Raw genomic sequence first — 23,270 nt, 5'->3', positions numbered from 1 at the left:
AAAAATCTCTAGCAATACAATTGTGACAAATTTTTTTTGGATTGGTTAGGTGGCAGTCCGTTGTATCAGGATCACTTAGACTATTGAGTCCATTGTGATACCACAGTGGTGAACTTCTCTCTCATCACTTCTTCGGATTCCATGGTAACCTCAGTGACACGGAGCTCCTTTTTATAGCCGACTCCGAACGACGTCCTACATTGCAGGGAACCATTTAGAGAAGCTTTGAAACACTCGGAAATGTCACCAGCATTACTGAGGTGAGATAATCCACCGCTGAAAATCTCGTTGGTGTTCGGATGAACGATGTAGTGTATGCAAGGCGGGCATTGTAAGCATTGCACCACGGTGGCTCCCTTCTATAGAATAAAAATTTGAGAACATTTTTTTATAGAAATATAATTTTGACAAAATTTTCTAAGGAAATAAAATTTTAAAAAAATTTTCTATAGAAATAAAATTTTGACAAAATTTTCTATAGAAATAAAATTTTGGCAAGACTTTCTATGGAAATAAAATTTTGACGAAATTTTCTATAGGTTAGGTTAGGTTAGGTTATGTGGCAGCCCGACGTATCAGGCTCACTTAGACTATTCAGTCCATTGTGATACCACAGTGGTGAACTTCTCTCTTATCACTGAGTGCTGCCCGATTCCATGTTAAGCTCAATGACAAGGGACCTCCTTTTTATAGCCGAGTCCGAACGGTGTTCCACATTCCAGTGAAACCACTTAGAGAAGCTTTGAAACCCTCAGAAATGTCACCAGCATTACTGAGGTGGGATAATCCACCGCTGAAAAACTTTTTGGTGTTCGGTCGAAGCAGGAATCGAACCCACGACCTTGTGTATGCAAGGCGGGCATGCTAACCATTGCACCACGGTGGCACCCTATAGAAATAAAACTGTGACAAAATTTTCTATAGATATAAAATTTTGATAAAATTTTCTATAGAAATAAAATTTTGACAACATTTTCTATAGAATTAACTTTTTACAAGATTTTCTATAGAAACAAAATTTTGATAGAATTTTCTATAGGAATAAAATTTTGACAAAATTTTGTATAGAAATAAAATTTTGAAAAAATTTTCTATAGAAATAAAATTTTGATTATTAATTTTGTTCGGCTTGAGGTCATAGAAACAATCGATTATTGATTTGTTTTAATATTTATTTCCAATATTTCGGTTAGTGCCACTAACCATCTTCTGGGATTTTGTATGTGAGTTCGTGTGATGCTGTTCGTTCTGCAAGCCACCGTACACAGAACGAACAGCATCACACGAACTCACATACAAATTCCCAGAAGATGGTTAGTGGCACTAACCGAAATATTGAAAATAAATATTAAAACAAATCAATAATCGATTGTTTCTATGACCTCAAGCCGAACAAAATTAATAATCAGAATAAATATAAAATAGGTCAACAACACTCAAAAATATTTTTAAGAAATAAAATTTTGTCAAAATTTTCTCAAAAATAAAATTGTGACAAAATTTTCTATAGAAATAAAATTTTCTACAGAAATAAAACATTTTTGATAAAATTTTCAATAAAAAAAAGTGTTTTCTTTAGAAATAAAATTTTGACAAAATTTGCTATCAAATTTTCCATAGTAGTAAACATTTGACAAAATTTTCTGAAGAAATAAAATTTTGACAAAAAAAATTCTATAGAAACAAAGTGTTGACAAAATTTTCTATAGAAATAAAATTTTGACAAATTTTATTAAGGAAATAAAATGTTGACAAAACTTCATATAGATATAAACTTTTGAAAAAAATTTCTATAGTAATAAAATTGTGACAAAATTTTCCATAGAAGTAATATTTTGACAAAATATAGAAATAATATTTTAACAAAATTTTCCATAGACAAAAAAAAAATTTAAAAAAAATCTATAGAAATATAATCTCGACAACTTTTTCTATAGAAATACAATTTTGTCAAAATTTTTAATAGAAATAAAATTTTAACAAAATTTTCTATAGAAATAAAATTTTAACAAAATCTTCTATAAAAATAAAATTTTGATCTAATTTTTTATAAAAATAAAATTTTGACAAAATTTTCTATAAAAATAAAATTTTGAATAAAATTAAAAAAAAAATTTTTTGAATTTCTTTTGGGTAAGAATAGAACCCTATTGATTTTGAAAGAAATCATTTTAGATTTAGATATAACTCCTCTACATATATGCTTCATCCGATATGGCCAAGAAGCCACAATTTTACTCCGATTTGCTTTAAAATTTGCACAATGGGTAAAATTGTTAGACTCGCCAAATATGCCAATTCCGGGTATTCCATAGTACCCAATTAGCAACTTACAATGAAAAATCATTGAAAAAGGAATGCTATCAACACAGTATGCTGGTTTCTTCTTCTTCGATTATAAGAATTTATTATTTTAGCCAAAATTTTCCATGCCAATTCATATTTCATCATTCCCATCCCACTCATATAACTTCAAAGATCAATTTTCATATATTGCATCGAATATTCATTGAAAATTGTTTTGGTTTGGTGTTTTATTTTTTTTTTTTTGCCAATTCCAATTTTTTATAGTTTATTATTTTCATCGCTGTTATCTTCTTTTGCAGAATTTTTAAAATGACTTCATCGGCCACTCAGGCGGAAATAAATCTTTTGCATGCATCCGTTTTGTCCATGGTCGAATTCGATGATGATATCTTTGCTGCCGGCCACTGTTTCGATTGGAATGAACATCCATCGCAGGCTGGACTCTTTTGTCCATTTGCCTATCGTTTGCCACCACCTGATCTGGGTGCAATATTGGCCAAGGATTTATCAATGGAATACCATTATTTGGGCAATACATCCGAGTGGTTTTTTCAGGCACGTAAAAATGCCGAAAAAGTGATAGCCAGAAACGAGCAGTATTTAAAAGGTGAGTATTAATCGAAATTCATTGAATATTTGAAAAAAGAAAAATGGCAATTTCAAGGAAGTGAATAATAGAAGGATACATTTAAAAACTGTGGAAAAGTGTTTTGTGAAATTGAAGGAAGCTCCTTTAAGAATGTGTAAATTTATAAAATTATTTTTTATTAAAACTAGGATTGACATACATCTTTTGTATTTGATTTTGTCACTAAAAAAAACTTAATAAAATAGTACAAAATTATTTAAATTATGTCGAAAAAATTCTAAATCTATTCTAAAAAAAAATATTATTCCCGATTTTTTGCGAATATTTAGCAACCAAAAATTTAGATTTACAAAGTGGTGAGGTGTATACTATAGTCAATCCCGCCCAACATTGAATTTCCTTACTACACACAAAAATATGTTTTTCTGGTTCAATCACGAAATGAATTGATCCAATTAATTTTTTAATTGAAATGTCTTCAATAATAGAAATGATAGTATCAATTAAAAAATTAATTGAAGGTAAATTAAAAAATTAATTGATCCAATTAAAAAATTAATTGATACTATTAATTTTTGTTTCAATTAAAAAATTTGTTGAATCAATTAAATTTTTAATTGAATATTTTTTAAAACTCAATTAAAATTTTAATTGGAAAAATTTTCGTGAATTTTTTTTCTGTGTAGTAACAAATAATTTAGTTTATGTCCCACTGCATAAATAATCGCATTTTCAATTCCATTTTTTTCTTTGGAATAAAAACTCCAATCGAGCATTTATATATTTTGCAACAATTTTAATTGATTGCTTTTGTTGTAGGGAAAAACACCAAAAAATCTTTTTGTACCCTCGCCTTTAAGAGCCAACCTACCTTAAAACACTCTCTACATAAGACTTCAGTAATTTTCTGCAAAGGAATACTTTATAGCTGCCATAAACGGAGAGTATTTTAGCATACCAATAAAGAAGGCCACACGTATTGCCTTTGTTCAAACCACAATTTCCTGCCAAACAGTAGCAAGTTTTCTTTTCCTCATTCCAGTTTTTTTTTTTGTTTTATTTACAGCTGGTTACGGAAATTGGTCTATGCATTAGTATTCATGAGATATCGTTAAAAGTAAATAAATTTGAAGGAACACCAAATCGATTTCGACAAGTCTTTGGTTGTTACATTGTAATGGCCAACGTTCAAAAAATGATGAACTTCTGACAAAAAAAGTGCTTTAGGGCTTAAAGCAATAAATTTCAAGGTAGTTCCTAAAATGAATCAAATTGATCTAATTGGAAGGTCGTAAGATGGGGCATTTTTGTTTATAATTTGGAAGGAAGAGTGTTTAATAGAGTAGGTAAAAGAGAGAAAGAGAAAATTGTATAAAAATTTAAATGAATAAAATAAGCAAAGTACAAGAAAGAAAAGTCTAAGTTTCGGTTATGCCCACTGTACTCGTATTATACCTTTCACCACTTTTTGATAAAAGTTTATTTCTATAGAAAATTTTTTCAAAATTTTATTTCTAAAGAAAATTTTGGCAAAATTTAATTTTTTTAAAAAATTTTGTTAAAATGTTATTTCTATAAAAAAATTTTGTTAAAAAAAAACTTTTTTCTATAGAAAATTTTATCACAATTTTATTTATATAGAATATTTTGTTAAAATTTTATTTTTAAAAATTTGTCAAAATTTTATTTTTAAAAATTTGTCAAAATTTTATTTTTAAAAATTTGTCAAAATTTTAATTCCATAGAAAATTTTGTCAAAATTTTATTTCTATAGAAAATTTTGTCAAGATTTTAATTCTATAGCAAATTTTGTCAAAATTTTATTTCTGTTACAAATTTTGTCACAATTTTATTTCTATGGAAAATTAAGGCAAAATTTTATTTCTAAAGAAAATTAAGTCGCAATTTTATTTTTATAGAAAAATTTGTCAAAATTTTATTTCTATAAAAAATTTTTGTTAAAAAAAAAAAAAACTTTTTTCTATAGAAAATTTTATCACAATTTTATTTCTAAAGAATATTGTGTTAAATTTTTTTAGAAAATTTTGTCAAAATTTTATTTTAGAAAATTTTGTCAAAATGTTATTTTAGAAAATTTGTCAAAATTTTAATTCCATAGAAAATTTTGCCACATTTTTATTTCTATAGAAAATTTTGTCAAAATTATATTTTGTCAAAATTTTATTCTATTTTTATTAAAATTTTATTCTATTTGATATTTTGGAAAAACTTTCATTTTTATAGAAAATTTTGTCAAAATTTTATTTCTATAGAAAATTTTGTCAAAATTTTATTTCTATAGAAAATTTTGTCAAAATTTTATTCCTATAGAAATTTTTGTCAAAATGTTATTTCCATAGAAAATTTCCTAAAAACTTTATTTTTATGGAACATTTTTTTCAAAATTTTATTTCTATAGAAAATCTTCTCGAAATATGAAAATTTTCAAGTCGATTAGAGTAGAACTGTGACCTAGACTTTGACTACAAAATTTTGTTTCTATAGAAAATTTTATCAAACTTATATTTCTATAGAAAATTTTGTCAAAATTATATTTCTATAGATTTTTTTTTTAAATTTTTATTCCTATAGAAAATTTTGTCAAAATTTTATTTCTATAGAAAATTTTGGAAAATTTTTATTTCTATAGACAATTTTTTCAAAGTTTTATTTCTAAAGAAAATTTAGTCAAAATTTCATTCTTAGATAAAATATTGGCAACATTTCAGTTTTAGGACAAATTTTGTCAAAATTTTATTTCTATAGAAAATTCGTAAAAAAAATCATATAGAAAATTTTGTCAACATGTTATTTCTATATATTTTTTTTTTAATTTTATTTCTATGAAAAATTTTGTCAAAATTTAATTTTAGAAAAATTTGTATAGAACATTTTGTTTAAAATTTTATTTCTATAGAATTTATTATTTTTTTTTCAACAATTTATTTCTATGTAGATATCTTTTTCTATAGAACACGTTTTAAAAATTCTAATTCTATGGAAAATTTTGTCAAAAAAAAAATTTTATAGAAAAGCTTTTAAAAATTTTATTTCCACAGAAAATTTTGTCAAAAATTAATTTCCATAGAAAGTTTTATCATAATTTTATTTCTATAGAAAATTGTGTCAAAATTTTATTTCTATAAAAAAATTTTTAAAAAATTTATTGTACAGAAAATGTTGCCAAAATTTTGCTTTCTATAGGAAATTTTGTCAAAATTTAGTCTACTTTAGAGATGTTTGTCAACTTTTCATTTCTATTGAAATTTTTTCAAAATTTTATTTCGATAGAAAATTTTATTTCTATAGAAAATTGTGTCAAAATTTCATTTCTATAGAAAATTTTGTGCAAAATTTATTTCTGTAGAAAATTTTGTCAACATTTTATTTTTGTAGAAAATGTTGTCAAAATTTTGTCAACATTTTATTTTAATAGAAAATTTTGTCAAAATTTTATTTCTATAGAATTTACTTTTTTTCCAACAATTTATTTCAATGTAAATATTTTTTTCTATAGAACACGTTTTAAAAATTCTAGTTCTATAAAACATTTTGTCAAAATTTTACTTTTATAGAAAACTTTGTTAAAAAAATTTTTCTATAGAAAATTTGTCAAAATTTTATTTCTATAGAAAATTTTGCCAAATTTTATTTCTAAAGAAAATTTAGTCAAAATTTCATTCTTAGGCAAAATATTGGCAAAATTTTATTTTTATGGGAAATTGTGTCAAAATTTTTTTGATATCGAAAATTTGTAAAAATTTCATATACAAAATTTTGTTATTTCTATATAATTTTTTTTTTTTTAAATTTATTTCTATACAAAATTTGTCAAAATTTTATTTTTGTAGAATATTTTATCAAAAGTTTATTTTAGAAAATTTTAGAAAATTTTTATCTCTATAGAAAATTTTGTCAAAATTTTATTTCTATAGAAAATTTTGCACAAATGTTATTTCTATAGAAAATTTTGTCAAAATTTTATTTCTATTTGAAATTTTGGAACAAATTCATTTTTATAGAAAATTTTGTAAAAATTTTATTTCTATAGAAATTTTTGTCAAAATTTTTTCCCATAGAAAATTTTCTCAAAATTTTATTTTTATGGCAAATTTTTTCAAAAATTTATTTCTATAGAAAATTTTCTCAAAGTGTGCAAGTTTTCAAGTCGATTAGAGTAGAAGTGTGACCTAGACTTTGACTACAAAATTATATTTCTATAGAAAATTTTGCCAAAATTATATTTCTATAGAAAATTTTTTAAAAATTTGTTTTTCTATAGAAAATGTTTCAAAACTTTGTTTCCATAGAAAATTTTGTCAAATTTATATTTCTATAGAAAATTTTATCAAAATTTAATTTTAGAAAATTTTGTAAAATTTTTATTTTTATAGAAAATTTTGTCAAAATTTTATTTCTATAGAAAATTTTGTCAAAATTTAATTTCTATAGAAAATTTTGTCAAAATTTTATTTCTATTTGAAATTTTGTAAAAACGTTTATTTTTATAGAAAATTTTGTTAAAATTTTATTTCTATAGCAATTTTTGTCAAAATTTTATTCCCATAGAAAATGTTTTTAAAATTTTATTCCCATAGAAATTTTTTTTCAAAATTTTATTTCTATCAAAAATGTTCTCCAAACTTTCAAGTCGATTAGAGTAGAATTGTGGCATAGACTTTGACTACAAAATTTTATTTCTGTAGAAAATTTTGTCCAAATTTTATTTTAGAAAATTTCTCAAAATTTTATTTCTATAGAAAATATTGTCAACATTTTATTTCGATAGCAAATTTTGTCAAAACTTTGTTTCTTCAGAAAATTTTGTCAAGATTATATTTCTGTAGAAAATTTTGTCACAATTTTATTTCTATAGAACATTTTGTTAAAATTTTATTCCTAAAGAAAATTTTATTTCTATAAAAAATTTTGTCAAAATTTTTCTTTTATAGAAAATTAAAAAAAAAATTAAAAAAAAAAATTTCTATAGAAAATTTGTCAAAATTTTATTTCTATAAAATATTTTGCCAAATTTTATTTCTAAAGAAAATTTAGTCCAAATTTCATTCTTAGACAAAATATTGGCAAAATTTTACTTTATGGGAAATTGTATAAAAATTTTTTTATATCTAAAATTTTTTAAAAATTTCATATAGAAAATTTTGTTATTTCTATATATTTTTTTGAAATTTATTTCTGTAACAAATTTTATCAAAATTTTATTTTTGTATAAAATTTTATCAAAAGTTTATTTTAGAAAATTTTGTAAAATGTTTATCTCTATAGAAAATTTTGTTAAAATTTTATTTTTATAGAAAATTTTGCAAAAATTTTATTTCTATAGAAAATTTTGTCAAAATTTGATTTCTATAGAAATTTTTGTCAAAATGTTTTCCCATAGAAAAATTTTTCAAAATTTTATTTTTATGGAAAATTGTTTCAAAAATTTATTTCTATAGAAAATTTTCTCAAAATGTGCAAATTTTCAAGTCGATTAGAGTAGAATTGTGGCCTAGCCTTTGACTACCAAATTTTATTTCTATGCAAAATTTTGCAAAATTTTTAATTCTATAGAAAATATTGTTAAATTTATATTTCTATAGAAAATTTTGTCAAAATTTTATTTTAGAAAATTTTTCAAAAATGTTATTTCTATAGAAAATTTTGCAAAAATTTTATTTCTATAGACAATTTTGTCAAAGTTTTATTTCTCAAGAAAATTTAGTCAACATTTCACTCTTAGATAATATATTGGCAACATTTCATTTTTATGGTAAATTTTGTCAAAATTTTATTTTATAGAAAATTTGTAAAAAATTCATATAGAAAATTTTGTCAAAATGTTATTTCTATATTGTTTTTTTTGTTTTTTTTTTTTTTTTAATTTTATTTCTATGAAAAATTTTGTCAACATTTTATTCCTATAAAAATTTTTGTCAACATTTTATTTCAAGAAAAATTTCGTCAAAATTTTATTTCTATAGAAAATTTGGTCAGTATTTTATTTCTATAGAAAATTTTGTCAAAAGTTTATTTCTATTTGAAATTTTGACCTGCCAGCAAACAAAAGACGAATCTGCGCCAAATTTCAGGATGATAGCGCCATTATTGAAGCCTATAGCGTGACTACAACAGGGAGACAGACGGACGGAATTTAAATAATTTGTACTCGAAACAAAAAAAGTTAAAATAACCCATTAAAAATATGAAAGTGCTTTTAAAGTTGTGCCTTTAGAACTACTTCCAGACTTGGCTGCTACATTCAATGATGCATCATCTGGCTAGTGAGGAAGCTAAAAATTGGGTCGATTCCAAAAGACGATTTTTTTGTGTCTCAGTCAGAAATATGGAAAGCAGGACGGGATAGTAATGGAAAATACTTCGATCGTTCGGTCAGGTTACAAATTTTTGCAATACTAAAACATTTTAAAAAATCACGTATTTTTAAGTTGCTCTCCCAATAAAGCATTTTGCTTTATTTTCATTAAAATTCAATCCACTTGGGTTTTTGTTCTTCATTCTTCTCCTTTAAACCCTCATGCGTTCTCATATTCATTTTTAGTTTTCCTTACATTTTTTTTCACAGTAGTTTGTTTTTCAGTTTTTAGTTCATTTTCTCGATTGGCAACTCTTAACTAGTGTTGATTTGCTCATTAACATACATGGGAATCTTTTTCTTCTTTTGATTGTGTTTACTTCATTAGCATAGAAAAATGAGTAGCATTTTTCTCCTATCTATGATGTCCTCTCTAAACATTCACACACACCCACATACACATCCGCATGTACATCTCAATTTTAAAGATTGTTATTGTGAGCAAAATAAGAAGCTTATTTGATGCAAAACAATGAAATCATTTCGATTTCATTGTGCATGATGAGTAGGATTCTATTCATTGAGAATCTATTTGTTAACTCACATACAAACACACACACACAGACGCATATGCATAGAACACTAACGAAGGGATCTGGCATTATAAATGTTTGTACTCTCATTACAAAATAGGAGATAAAAGAGTGGGTGTAAGGTGATAATGCCATTACTGTCGACATTAGAAAAAGCGGAGGTAAATACGAAATGAATGTAATTTGCAAAAAGGTACGTGACGTTTCGAATTTGATATTAAATTAAAAGCAGGCACAAAAGATCTCTAAAGTTTTCTTGGTATTTAGAAAAATCATTTTTGTTTTGAGTTTTGATTTAAACTTTTGATTTAAAAGACTTTTTAATTAGAACAAGTATATATGGCCGTAAGTTCGGCCAGGCCGAATCTTATGTACCCTTCACCATAGGTTGCGTAGAAACTTCTACGAAAGACTGTCATCCACAATCGAATTACTTGGGTTGTGGTAATACTTACCGATGGCAAGGTACACTCAAAAAAAGCAGGCCCCGTTCCAAAGGTTTTATCTTTACTGTGACAATTGATTCCGAGCTAAAGAAGCGGAGAATACTTGTAAGGACACTTCTAAGACACAATTCTCTTTTAAATTTGGGTTTTGTGTATTTGCTTCTAGGAAGCAAATTTTAATTTTTCGTTTTTCAGCATTTTTATACCCACCACCATAGAATGGTGACGGGGGTATAATAAGTTTGTCATTCCGTTTGTAACGCATCGAAATATCGATTTCCGACTATATAAAGTATATATATTCTTGATCAGGGAGAAATTCTAAGACGATATAACGATGTCCGTCTGTCCGTCTGTCTGTCTGTCTGTCTGTTGTAATCACGCTACAGTCTTCAATAATGAAGCAATCGCGCTGAAATTTTGCACAAACTCGTCTTTTGTCTGCAGGCAGGTCAAGTTCGAAGATGGGCTATATCGGTCCAGGTTTTGATATAGTCCCCATATAAACCGACCTCCCGATTTGGGGTCTTGGGCTTATAGAAATCGTAGTTTTTATCCAATTTGCTTGAAATTAGAAATGTAGAGGTATTTTATGACCATAAAGGGGTGTGCCAAAAATGGTGAGTATCGGTCCATGTTTTGGTATAGCCCCCATATAGACCGATCTCCCGATTTTACTTCTTGGGCTTATAGAAACCGCAGTTTTTATTCAATTTACCTGAAATTGGAAATCTAGAAGTATTGTAGGACCACAAATACGTATGCCAAAAATTGTGAGTATCGGACAATATTTTGGTATAGCCCCCATATAGACCGATCTCCCGATTTTACTTCTTGGGCTTATAGAAACCGCAGTTTTTATTCAATTTACCTGAAATTGGAAATCTAGAAGTATTGTAGGACCACAAATACGTATGCCAAAAATTTTGAGTATCGGTGCATGTTTTGGTATGGTCCCCACATAAAAGGACCTCCCGATTTGGGGTCTTGGGCTTATAGAAACCGTAGTTTTTATCCAATTTGTCTGAAATTGGAAATCTAGTGGTATTTTAGGATCATAAAGAGGTGTGCCGAAAATGGTAAGTATCGGTCCATATTTGGTATAGCCCCCATATAGACCGATTTCCCGATTTTAATTCTTGGGCTTCTAGAATCCGAAGTTTTTATCCTATTTGCCTGAAATTGGAAATCTAGTGGTATTTTAGGACCATAAAGAGGTGTGCCGAAAATGGTGAGTATCGGTCCATATTTTGGTATAGCCCCCATATAGACCGATCTCCCGATTTTACTTCTTGGGCTTATAGAAACCGCAGTTTTTATTCAATTTACCTGAAATTGGAAATCTAGAGGTATTGTAGGACCACAAATACGTGTGCCAAAAATTGTGAGTATCGGTCCATGTTTTGGTGTGGTCCCCATATAAAACGACTTCCCGATTTGGGGTCTTGGGCTTATAGAATCCGTAGTTTAAATACAATTTGTCTGAAATTGGAAATTTATAGGTATTTGAGGACCATAAAGGGGTGTGCCAAAAATGGTGAGTATCGGTCCATGTTTTGGTATAGCCCCCATATAGACCGATATCCCGATTTTACTTCTTGGGTTTCTAGAATCCGTAGTTTTTATGCGATTTGCCTGAAATTGTAAATATTAATTTAGGCTCCCAAAAACGTGTATCGGATTAAGTTTTTATCGGTCCTTTTGGTAATGCCTCCATATAGACCGACTTCATTTCTTGAGGGTATAGAAGGCGCACTGATCATGAAAATTGCTTGAAACTCAATGTAAAATTTTCAGATTTCAGATACTTCTCGGGTGAAAATCTACAGATTTAAGATTTCAAAGCAAGACGTTATTTTATAATTTTCTTGCACACTTACAATGATTCCTCTAAAACTCAAACAAAAATGGTTCTTATAAATCCTTAAATTTATAAATCTTTAAATTTATCTTCGGGAAGTGTCCTCAAGTCCTCAATCCCTCCTGAAATTTCAAAGGAAACCCTAATATTTGGTTCATGGTGGTGGGTATTTAAGATTCGGCCCGGCCGAACTTAGTGCAGTATATACTTGTTTCTTCATACAATATCAAAGTCCTTTAAAAACAAGTTAACGATAACTTTATTTTCTAAATTTAGACTCGATTTCCAGTAGAAATTATGCTATGTTTCAAGTAAAAAACGTCTTTAAAATAAAGTGTTGAAAATCATGTCCTATTTTTGAACGATTTTTTGCTTTGTAGTCAAGATGCAAAAAGACAACAAATTTAAAGACAATTACATTAATTTTAAAGAATTTTTATGAATTATTAAAGTCAAGTTGACCTCAGCCCAAAAAATTTTTCTTTCATGTTATGATACCCAATTTTAAGTAGAATCACTTAATTATAAGGACAATACGATTTCATTGAAAAGTTTATCGACTTTTGGAGAAGAAAAAAAAATTTTTTCCAAATTTGCATTTTTATACCCTGCGCCACACTGTGGAACAGGGTATTATAAGTTAGTGCATATGTTTGTAACACCCAGAAGGAGACGAGATAGGCACATGGTGTCTTTGGCAATAATGCTCAGGGTGGGTCCCTGAGTTGATATAACCATGTCCGTCTGTCCGTCCGTCTGTCTGTGAACACATTTTTGTGATCAAAGTCTAGGTCGCAATTTAAGTCCAATCGCCTTCAAATTTGGCACATGTTCCTAATTTGGGTCAGAATAGAACCCAATTGATTTTGAAATCGGTTCAGATTTAGATATAGCTCCCATCTTTCGCTCGATATGCACAAATATAGACCCAGCAGCCAGAGTTTTATACCGATTTGCTTGAAATTTTGTACAAACATAACACTTAGTCGTATAGTCAAGTGTGCAAAATTTGATTGAAATCGGTTCAGATTTAGATATAGCTCCCATATATATCTTTCGCCCGATATGGACTTATATGGCCCCAGAAGCCAGATTTTTGGCCCAATTTGATTGACATTTTGCACTAGGAGTACAATTAGTAGTGCAGTTAAGTGTGCAAAATTTGATTGAAATCGGTTCAGATTTAGATACAGCTACCATATATATCTTTCGCCCGATATGGACTAATATGGTTCTAATAGCCAGAGTTTTGGCCCAATTTGGTTGAAATTTTGCACAGAGAGTAGATTTAGCGTTTTAGCTATGTGTGCCAAATTTGATTGAAATCGGTTCAGATTTATATATAGCTCCCATATATAGCTTTTGCCCGATTTACACTCATATGACCACAGAGGCCAATTTTTTACTCCGATTTAGTTGAAATTTTGCACAGGGAGTAGAATTAGCATTGTAGCTATACGTGCCAAATTTGGTTGAAATCGGTTCAGATTTAAATATAGTTCCCATATATATGTTTTTCTGATTTCGACAAAAATGGTCAAAATACCAACATTTTCCTTGTTAAATCGCCACTGCTGAGTCGAAAAGTTGTAAAAATGACTCTAATTTTCCTAAACTTCTAATACATATATATCGAGCGATAAATCATAAATAAAGTTTCCTTAAAATTGCTTCAGATTTAAATGTTTCCCATATTTTTTAAAACATTGTGTTCCACCCTAGTGCATTAGCCGACTTAAATTTTGAGTCTAGAGATTTTGTAGAAGTCTATCAAATTCTTTCCAGATCAAGTGATATTTAAATGTATGTATTTGGGACAAACCTTTATATATAGCCCCCAACACATTTGACGGATGACATATGCTATCGAAAATTTAGATCTACAAAGTGGTGCAGGGTATAATATAGTCGGCCCCGCCCGACTTTAGACTTCCTTACTTGTTTTATTTTAAGGACATGAAATTTTTGGCCTCACGACAATAATTTTTTCAGTATATCGTAAAACTTCTTAACATCATCTTTTAAATTGTAAGTAAGTCCATACGTGGTATTAATTAAGCAAATAAAAGGCCGATTAAATACGTACATAATTCATTTTGAAAAAATTTTCTGTAAAAATAAAATTTTGACAAAGTTTAGAAATACAATTTTGCAAAAATTTTCTATAGCAATAAAATTTTGACAAAATTTTCTATAGTAATAAAATTTTGACAAAATTTTCAATAGCAATAAAATCTTGACAACATTTTGTAAAGTAATAAAATTTTGACAACATTTTGAATAGCAATAAAATTTTGACAAAATTTTCTATAGTAATAAAATTTTGACAAAATTTTCTATAGTATTAAAATTTTGACAAATTTTTCAATAGAAATAAAATTTTGACAAATGTTTCTAAAGCAATAAAATCTTGACAACATTTTGTACAGTAATAAAGTGTTGACAAAATTTTCTACAGTAATAAAATTTTGACAAAATTTACTATAGTAATAAAATTTTGGACAAAATTTTCTATAGAAATAAAATTTTTAAAACATTTTCTATAGAAAAAATGTTTACACAATTTTATGTAGAAATAAAATTTTGAAAAAAAAAAATTTATAGAAATAAAATTTTGACTAAATTTTCTATAGAAATAAAATTTTGACAAAATTTTCTATAGAAATAAAATTTGGACAAAATTTTCTATAAAAATAATTTTTTTTTTAAATTTTTCCATAGAAACAAAATTTTGAAAAAATTTTCTATAGTAATAATATTTTTACAAAATTTTCTATAGTAATAAAATTTTGACAAAATTTTCTATAAAAATATTTTTTTTTTAATTTTTCCATAGAACTAAAATTTTTAAAAAATTTTCTATAGTAATAAAATTTTGACAAAATTTTCTATAGTAATAAAATTTTGGACAAAATTTTCTATAGAAATAAAATTTTTAAAACATTTTCTATAGAAAAAATGTTTACACAATTTTATGTAGAAATAAAATTTTGAAAAAAAAATTTATAGAAATAAAATTTTGACTAAATTTTCTATAAAATAAAATTTTGACAAAATTTTCGATAGAAATAAATTTTTGACAAAATTTTCTATAAAAATAAAATTTTTTTAAATTTTTCCATAGAACTAAAATTTTTAAAAAATTTTCTATAGTAATAAAATTTTGACAAAATTTTCTATAGTAATAAAATTCTGGACAAAATTTTCTATAGAAATAAAATTGTTAAAACATTTTCTATAGAAAAAATGTTTACACAATTTTATTCAGAAATAAAATTTTGAAAAAAAAATTTATAGAAATAAAATTTTGACAAAATTTTCTATAGAAATAAATTTTGACTAAATTTTCTATAGAAATAAAATTTTGACAAAATTTTCTATAGAAATAAAATTTTGACAAAATTTTCTATAGAAATAAAATTTTGACAAAATTTCCTATAAAAATAAATTTTTTTTAAATTTTTCCATAGAAATAAAATTTTTAAAAAATTTTCTATAGTAATAAAATTTTGACAAAATTTTCTATAGTAATAAAATTTTGACAAAATTTTCTATAGTAATAAAATGTTGGACAAATTTTTCTATAGAAATAAAATTTAATTTTTAAAACATTTTCTATAGAAAAAATGTTTACACAATTTTATGTAGAAATAAAATTTTGAAAAAAAAAAATTTATAGAAATAAAATTTTGACTAAATTTTCTATTGAAATGAAATTTTGACAAAATTTTCTATAGTAATAAAATATTGACAAAATTTTCTATAGTAATAAAATTTTGAAAAAATTTTCTATAGTAATAAAATTTTTACAAAATTTTCTATAGGAAAAATGTTTACACAATTTGATGTAGAAATAAAATTTTGAAAAAAAAAAATTATAGAACTAAAATTTTGACAACATTTTCTATAGAAATAAGTTTAGACTAAATTTTCTATAGAAATAAAATTTTGACAAAATTTGCTATAAAAATAAAAATTTTTTAAATTTTTCCATAGAAATAGAATTTTGAAAAAATTTTCTATAGTAATAAAATTTTGACAAAATTTTCTATAGAAGTAAAATTTTGACAAATTTTTCAATAGAAATAAAATTCTGGTAGATTAATTTTGGCGATATGGACCAATTTTTGTGTGATTGGCGATCGGCTATATATAACTATAGACGGATATTGACCAATTTTTTCATGACTGTTAGCGGCCATATGCTAGCGCAATGTACCAAATTTAAACCGAATCTGATGAATTTTGCTTCTCCAAGAGGCTCCGGTGGTCAAATCTGAGGACCGGTTTATATGCGGGCTATATATAATTATGGACCGATATGGACTAATATTGCATGGTTATTAGAGACTATATACTTACACCATATCCCAAATTTCAACTTAATCAGATAATTATGATCCGAAATGGACCAATTTTTGCATGGTTGTTAGAGACCATATACTTACACCAAAAACCAAATTTCAACTGAATCAGATGAAAGATGCTTCTCTTTGAGGCTCCACAAACCAAATCGGTTTTATATGGGGGCTATATATAATTATGGACCGATGGGGACCAATTTTTGCATGGTTGTTAGAGACAATATACTAACACCACGTACCAAATTTCAACTGAATCGGATTAATTTCGCTCTTCCACGGGGCTCCGGATGTAAAATCTAGGGATCGGTTTATATGGGGGCTACATATAATTTTAGACCGATATGGACCAATTCCTGCATGGTTTTTAGAGACAATATACTAACACAACGTACCAAATTTCAACCGAATTCGATTAAATTTGCTTTCTTAGAGGCTCCGCAAGACAAATCTGGGGATCGGTTCATTTGGGGGCTATATATAATTATGGACCGATGTGGACCAATTTTGCATGGCTGTTAAAAACCATATACTTACACCATGTATTAAATTTCAGTCGAATCGGACGAAATTTGCTTCTCTTAGAGGCTCCACAAGCCAAATCCGCGGATCGGTTTATTTTGGGGCTCCATATATAGTTATGGACTGATGTGGACCAATTTTTGCATAGTCATTAGAGAACATATACCAACAGCATGTACCAAATTTCAGCCGGATCGTCTGTTAAAAACCATATACTTACACCATGTATTAAATTTCAGTCGGATCGGATGAAATTTGCGTCTCTTAGAGGCTCCGCAAGCCAAATCCGCGGATAGGTTTATTTTGGGGCTCCATATATAGTTATGGACTGATGTGGACCAATTTTTGCTTGGTTGTTATAGACCATATGCCATATACCATGTGCCATGTGCCAAATTATAACCTGATCAGATAAATTTTACTCTTTCTAGAGGCTCCGGAGTTCAAATCTGGGGATCGGTTTATATGGGGGCTATATATAATTATAGACCGATATGGACCAATTTTTGCAAGGTTGGTAGGGACCATATACTAACACCATGTGCCAAATTTTAGCCGCATCGCTAAATTTGCTTCTCTTTGAGGCTCCGCAAGCCAAATCTGGGGATCGGTTTATGTGGGGGCTATATATAATTATGGACCGATGTGGACCAAGTTTCTCATGGTTGTTGTAGACCACATACCAACATCATGTAGCAAATTTCAGCCGGATCGGATGAAATGTGCTTCTCTTAGAGGCTCCGCAAATCAAATCTGGGGATAGGTTTATATGGGGGTTATATATAATTAAAGACCGATGTAGACCAATTTTTGCATGTTTGTTAGAGACAATATACTTACACCATGTAGCAAATTTCAGGTGGATCGGATGAAATTTGCTTCTCTTAGAGGCTCCGCAAACCAAATCTGAGGAACGTTTTATATGGGGGCTATATATAATTATAGACCGATATGGACCAATTTTTGCAAGGTTGGTAGGGACCATATACTAACACCATGTGCCAAATTTTAGCCGCATCGGATAAAATTTGCTTCTCTTTGAGGCTCCGCAAGCCAAATCTGGGGATCGGTTTATATGGGTGCTATATATAGAATTATGAACCGATATGGACTAATTTTTGCATGGTTGTTAAAGACCATATACTAACACCATGTAGCAAATTTCAGCCGGATCGGATGAAATTTGCTTCTCTTAAAGGATCCCCAAGCCAAATCTGGGGGTACGTTTATATGGGGGCTATACGTAAAAGTGGACCGATACGGCCCGATTGCAATACCATTTAACCTAGATCAATAACAACTAATTGTGCCAAGTTTCAAGTCGATAGCTTGTTTCGTTCGGAAGTTAGCGTGCTTTCAAAAAACAGACAGACGGATAGCTTAGATCGACTCAGAATTTCACCACGACCCAGAATATATATATTTTTGGGGATCTAAGAGCAATACTTCTATATGTTACAAACGGAATGACAAAGTTAATATACCCCCCATCCTATGGTGGAGGGTATAAAAACATGTTTTGCTTTCAAATATAGAATTATAATTTGAATTTTTAAATGGATTGTTATTTGTACGTGTATATCTTTGTCAATATATCTCAAAAATTAAATTGATAAATGAATTTTGTATACCAATTTATGCAAAGAAGACCAATGCAAACGATTTTTTTTTTGTATTTCAAAACCACTTCCTCTCTATTCATATCCCAAAAACGAACTGCTATTTAATTTTCCTTAATTTAGTTCCTTTAATAATGTCCTTGATCTACCCAAACTTTCTTTTAGATATTTCTTACAAAGAAAACATCTATTTTGTATTTATGTCAGCTGTATAAATTACTAAAGAATATGGTTGACATAGACATTAAAATATGACCTTGATATTCTCGAATATTTTCCATCGTTTTATTTCATTCATACCCCTGTTAGTTTTCTGTTTTTTTTTTTTTTTTTGTATTTTTTGATGAGGGACCACACTTTCTCTGTCCTGCCAATCAAGCAAAATCATGTGTTGTCCTTATATTTGCATAACATCCTTATTTGTTATAGAATTTGTTTTGACATTTTCTATTCCTCTGTCGTTTTGACTATGCGAGCGACAACATCTATAATAGCGATAAAGTCCTTGTGGGGATTTCTACATTTTGTTTTTGTGTGCGAATGATAAAAGTGTGAGAAATTTATGGCGAGAGAGAGAGTGGGAGAGAGAATAGCGAGGAAATGAAGAGGTTCTTTTAATGATGCTGCGGAAGGAAAAATCTTTGATGTTCTATTTCACAAAAATAAAAAATATTCACACATCACACATTGCGAATTGACACATTCTAGCGGATTATCAAAAGCATAAGTTGTATAAGTGTGTATTAGGGTGGATAGGTCACCCAATATATAATTTACAAAACACATCAATATATCTGTTGATAGCTATACTTATATTTTCCTAAGGGAATCATAGCCAAATCCGCCCGGGATTGGAACCCCCAAGCCTCAAGACGACCTGGCTGTCCTAGAAATACGTGGCGCAGAACTGTTGCACTGGAAATAAGAAAAAATAATAATAATGAGAAGAAATTAAAAAAAAAATTAGTGGAAATAGAATACAATGGAATTCTCTTGTAAATGTCCTATGTTCCCAAGTGGAATGAATAAAGGAGAAAACAAGGGAAGGAAAGAGATGTTATTTGGAATTGTACCATAAAATAGGAGGCTCTAATTTAATGCGATCCAGGTGAAATTTGGTCCCCTAATATCATGGAAAATTGGTTCATATCAGTTTCCAACTAGTTATAGATCCCTTTTTATAAAACGATCAGAAGCAATCGGGTCTTATTAAGATAAGTCCCTTTTTCTATCCTGAACCACTCTGTGGAATAGGGTATTATTAGTTAGATCATATGTTTACAACACCCAGAAGAAGACGAAATCGACACATGATGTCCTTGACACTATTCCTCAGGGCTAGCCCCTGAGTCGATCTCACCACATCCGTTCGTCCATATAACTGAGAACACATTTTTATAATCAAAGTCGAGGTCACACTTTTAGCTCAATCGACTTCAAATTTTGCCAAAATGGAACCCAAATACATATTTCGCCCGATAAATCCCAACAGCCAGAGACTTAATATGATTTGCTTCATATTTTGCTCAAGGAATACAAATGATAGTAAAGTCAAATGTGTTCGTGATTGAATGAAATTGGTTCAGACCCAATATAATTTTTATACAAATAAAATGTTGGCACAAAATTTCCCATAGAAATAAAATTGTCTACAGAAATGAAATTTTGACAAAATTTCATATAAAAATAAAACTTTTACAAAAGTTTTCTATAAAAATAAAATTTTTACAAAAATTTTCTATAAAAATAAAATTTTTACAAAAATTTTTATAAAAATAAAATTTTTACAAAAATTTTCTATTGAAATAAAATTTTTACAAAAAATTTCTATTGAAATAAAATTATAACAAAATTTTCTCTAGAAATAAAATTTTGAAAAAAATTTCTATAAAAATAAAATGTTGACAAAATGTTCTATGAAATAAAATGTTGACAAAATTTTCTATAGAAAACAAAATTTTGGCAAAATTTTCTATAGAAATAAAATATTGACGAAATTTTCTACACTAATAGAAAAAGTTTCGTTATATTAACGAAATGTGTCATTAAAAGTCAGCCAATGAAACAAATTCGTTAATACAACGAAATTTTTCGTTATTATAACGAATTTTCTATTAAACAGCGTAACGTTTCGTACTATAAACGATAATTTTCATTGTATTACTGAACATATTTCGTTATATCAATGAAAATTTTCCGTTGGCTGACTTTTACTGAAATTTTCTTTGTGTGTATAGAAATGAAATTTTTGAGAAAGTATTCCATAGAAATAAAATATTGAGAAATATTTTCTATAGAAATAAATTTTAGACATATAATTATATAAATAACATTTTTACAAACTTTTCGACAAAAATAAAATTTTTACGAAATTTTCTATGGTAATAAAATTTGACAAAATTTTCTATAGAAATAGCATTTTTAAACAATTTTCTATAGAAGTAAAATTTTTAAAAAATTTTCTAAAAAAATAAAATTTTTAAAAAATTGTCTATAGAAATAACAATTTTGGCAAATTCCATAAAAATGAAATTTTGACACAATTTTCTATAGAAATAAAATTTTGACAAAATTTTCTATCGAAATAAAATTTTGACAATATTTTCTATGGAAATAAAAAGTTGACTAAAATCTCTAAAGGGAAAAAAATTTTGGCAAAATTTTCTATTGAAATAAAATTTTGACAAAATTTTCTATAGAAATAAAAAGTTGACTAAAATCTCTAAAGAAAACAAAATTTTGAAAAAAAATTCTTTAGAAAAAAAAATTTTGGCAAAATTTTCTATAGAAATAAAATTTTGACAAAATGTTTTATAGAAATAGAATTTTGACACAATTTTCTATAGAATTAAAATTTTCTATGGAAATAAATTTTTAACAAAATTTTCTATAGAAATAAAATTTTGACACAATTTTCTGTAGAAATAAAATTGTGACAAAATTTTCTATGGAAATAAAATTTTGACAAAATTTTCTATAGAAATATCTTTTCTATATAAATAAATTATTGACAAAGTTTTCTATAGAAATAACATTTTTAAACAATTTTCTATAGAAGTAAAATTTTTAAGAAATTTTCTAAATAAATATTCTATAGGAATAACAATTTTGGTAAATTCTATAGAAATAAAATTTTGATACAATTTTCTATAGAAACAAAATTTTGATAAAATTTTCTATGGAAATAAATTTTTGACAAAATTTTCTATAGAAATAAAATTTTGACAAAATTTTCTATAGAAATAAAAAGTTGACTAAAATTTCTAAACGAAACAAAATTTTGAAAAAAATTCCAATAGAAAACAAAATTTTGGCAAAATTTTCTATAGAAATAAAATTTTGACAAAATTTTCTATAGAAATAAAATTTTGACAAAACTTTTTATAGAAATAAAATTTTGACACAATTTTCTATATAATTAAATTTTGATAAAATTGTTCTAAATAAACAAAACTTTTAAAAAATTGTCTATGGGAATAACAATTTTGGCAAATTCCATAGAAATGAAATTTTGAGACAATTTTCTATCGAAATAAAATTTTTAAAAAATTTTTCTATAGAAATAAAGAGTTTACAAAAATCTCTAAAGCAAACAAAATTTTGACAAAATTTCCTATAGAAAACAAAATTTTGGCAAAATGTTCTATAGAAATAAAATGTTGACAAAATTTTCTATAAAAATAAAATTTTGACACAATTTTCTATAGAAATAAAATTTTGACACAATTTTCTATGGAAATAAATTCTTGACAAAATTTTCTATAGAAATAAAATTTGTATAAAATTTTCTAAAAAAATACATTTTTGACAAAATTTTCTATAGAAATAGAATTTTTAAAACATGTTCTATAGAAAAAAATATTTACACAGAAATGATTTGTTGAAAACCAAAAAATGAATTCTATAGAAATAAAATTTTGATTACATTTTCTACAACAATAAAATGTCGACAAAATTTTTTAAAGCTTTTCTATAAAAATAAATTTTGTGACAAAATTTCCTATAGGACTAGAAACATGTTCTATAGAAAAAAATATTTACACAGAAATAAAATGTTAAAAAAAAAATAAATTTTAAAGATATAAAATTTTGACACAATTTTCTATAGAAATAAAATTTTGAAAAAATTTTCTGTCGAAATAAAGTTGACTAAAATCTCTAAAGAAACAAAATTTTGAGAAAATTTCCTATAGAAAACAAAATGTTGGCAACATTTTCTAAAGAAATAAAATTTTGACACAATTTTCTATAGAAATAAAATTTTGGCACAATTTTTTATAGAAATAAAATGTTGATAAAATTTTCTGTGGAAATACATTTTTGACAAAATTTTCTGTAGAAATAAAATTTTTAAAAGCTTTTCTATAAAAAGAATTTTTTTACAAAATTTTCTATAGAACTAGAATTTTTAAAACATGTTCTATATTTTTTAAAGCTTTTCTATAAAAATACATTTTGTGACAAAATTTTCTATAGGACTAGAAACATGTTCTATAGAAAAAAATATTTACACAGAAATAAAATGTTGAAAAAAAAATAAATTCTATAGATATAAAATTTTGACACAATTTTCTATAGAAATAAAATTTTGACAAAAAATTTCTATCGAAATAAAGTTGACTAAAATCTCTAAAGAAACAAAATTTTGAGAAAATT

At 26.5% G+C, this 23,270-nt stretch overlaps 1 protein-coding gene across 1 annotated transcript in view; it reads left to right on the top strand.

Moving 5' to 3' along the window:
* LOC142240137 (uncharacterized) overlaps positions 1 to 23,270 on the top strand; it is a 328,529-nt gene that overhangs the window by 71,975 nt on the left and 233,284 nt on the right. Inside the window, 1 exon segment of the mRNA XM_075311847.1 lies at positions 2,607 to 2,914. Within this exon segment, the coding sequence (XP_075167962.1) occupies positions 2,607 to 2,914 (308 nt within the window).

The sequence above is a fragment of the Haematobia irritans genome, chromosome 5 (assembly GCF_050003625.1).
Source record: "Haematobia irritans isolate KBUSLIRL chromosome 5, ASM5000362v1, whole genome shotgun sequence".
Lineage (NCBI taxonomy): Eukaryota > Metazoa > Arthropoda > Insecta > Diptera > Muscidae > Haematobia > Haematobia irritans.
Note: the sequence above shows the minus strand (reverse complement) of the source record. Positions and strands in the feature narration are given on the sequence as shown.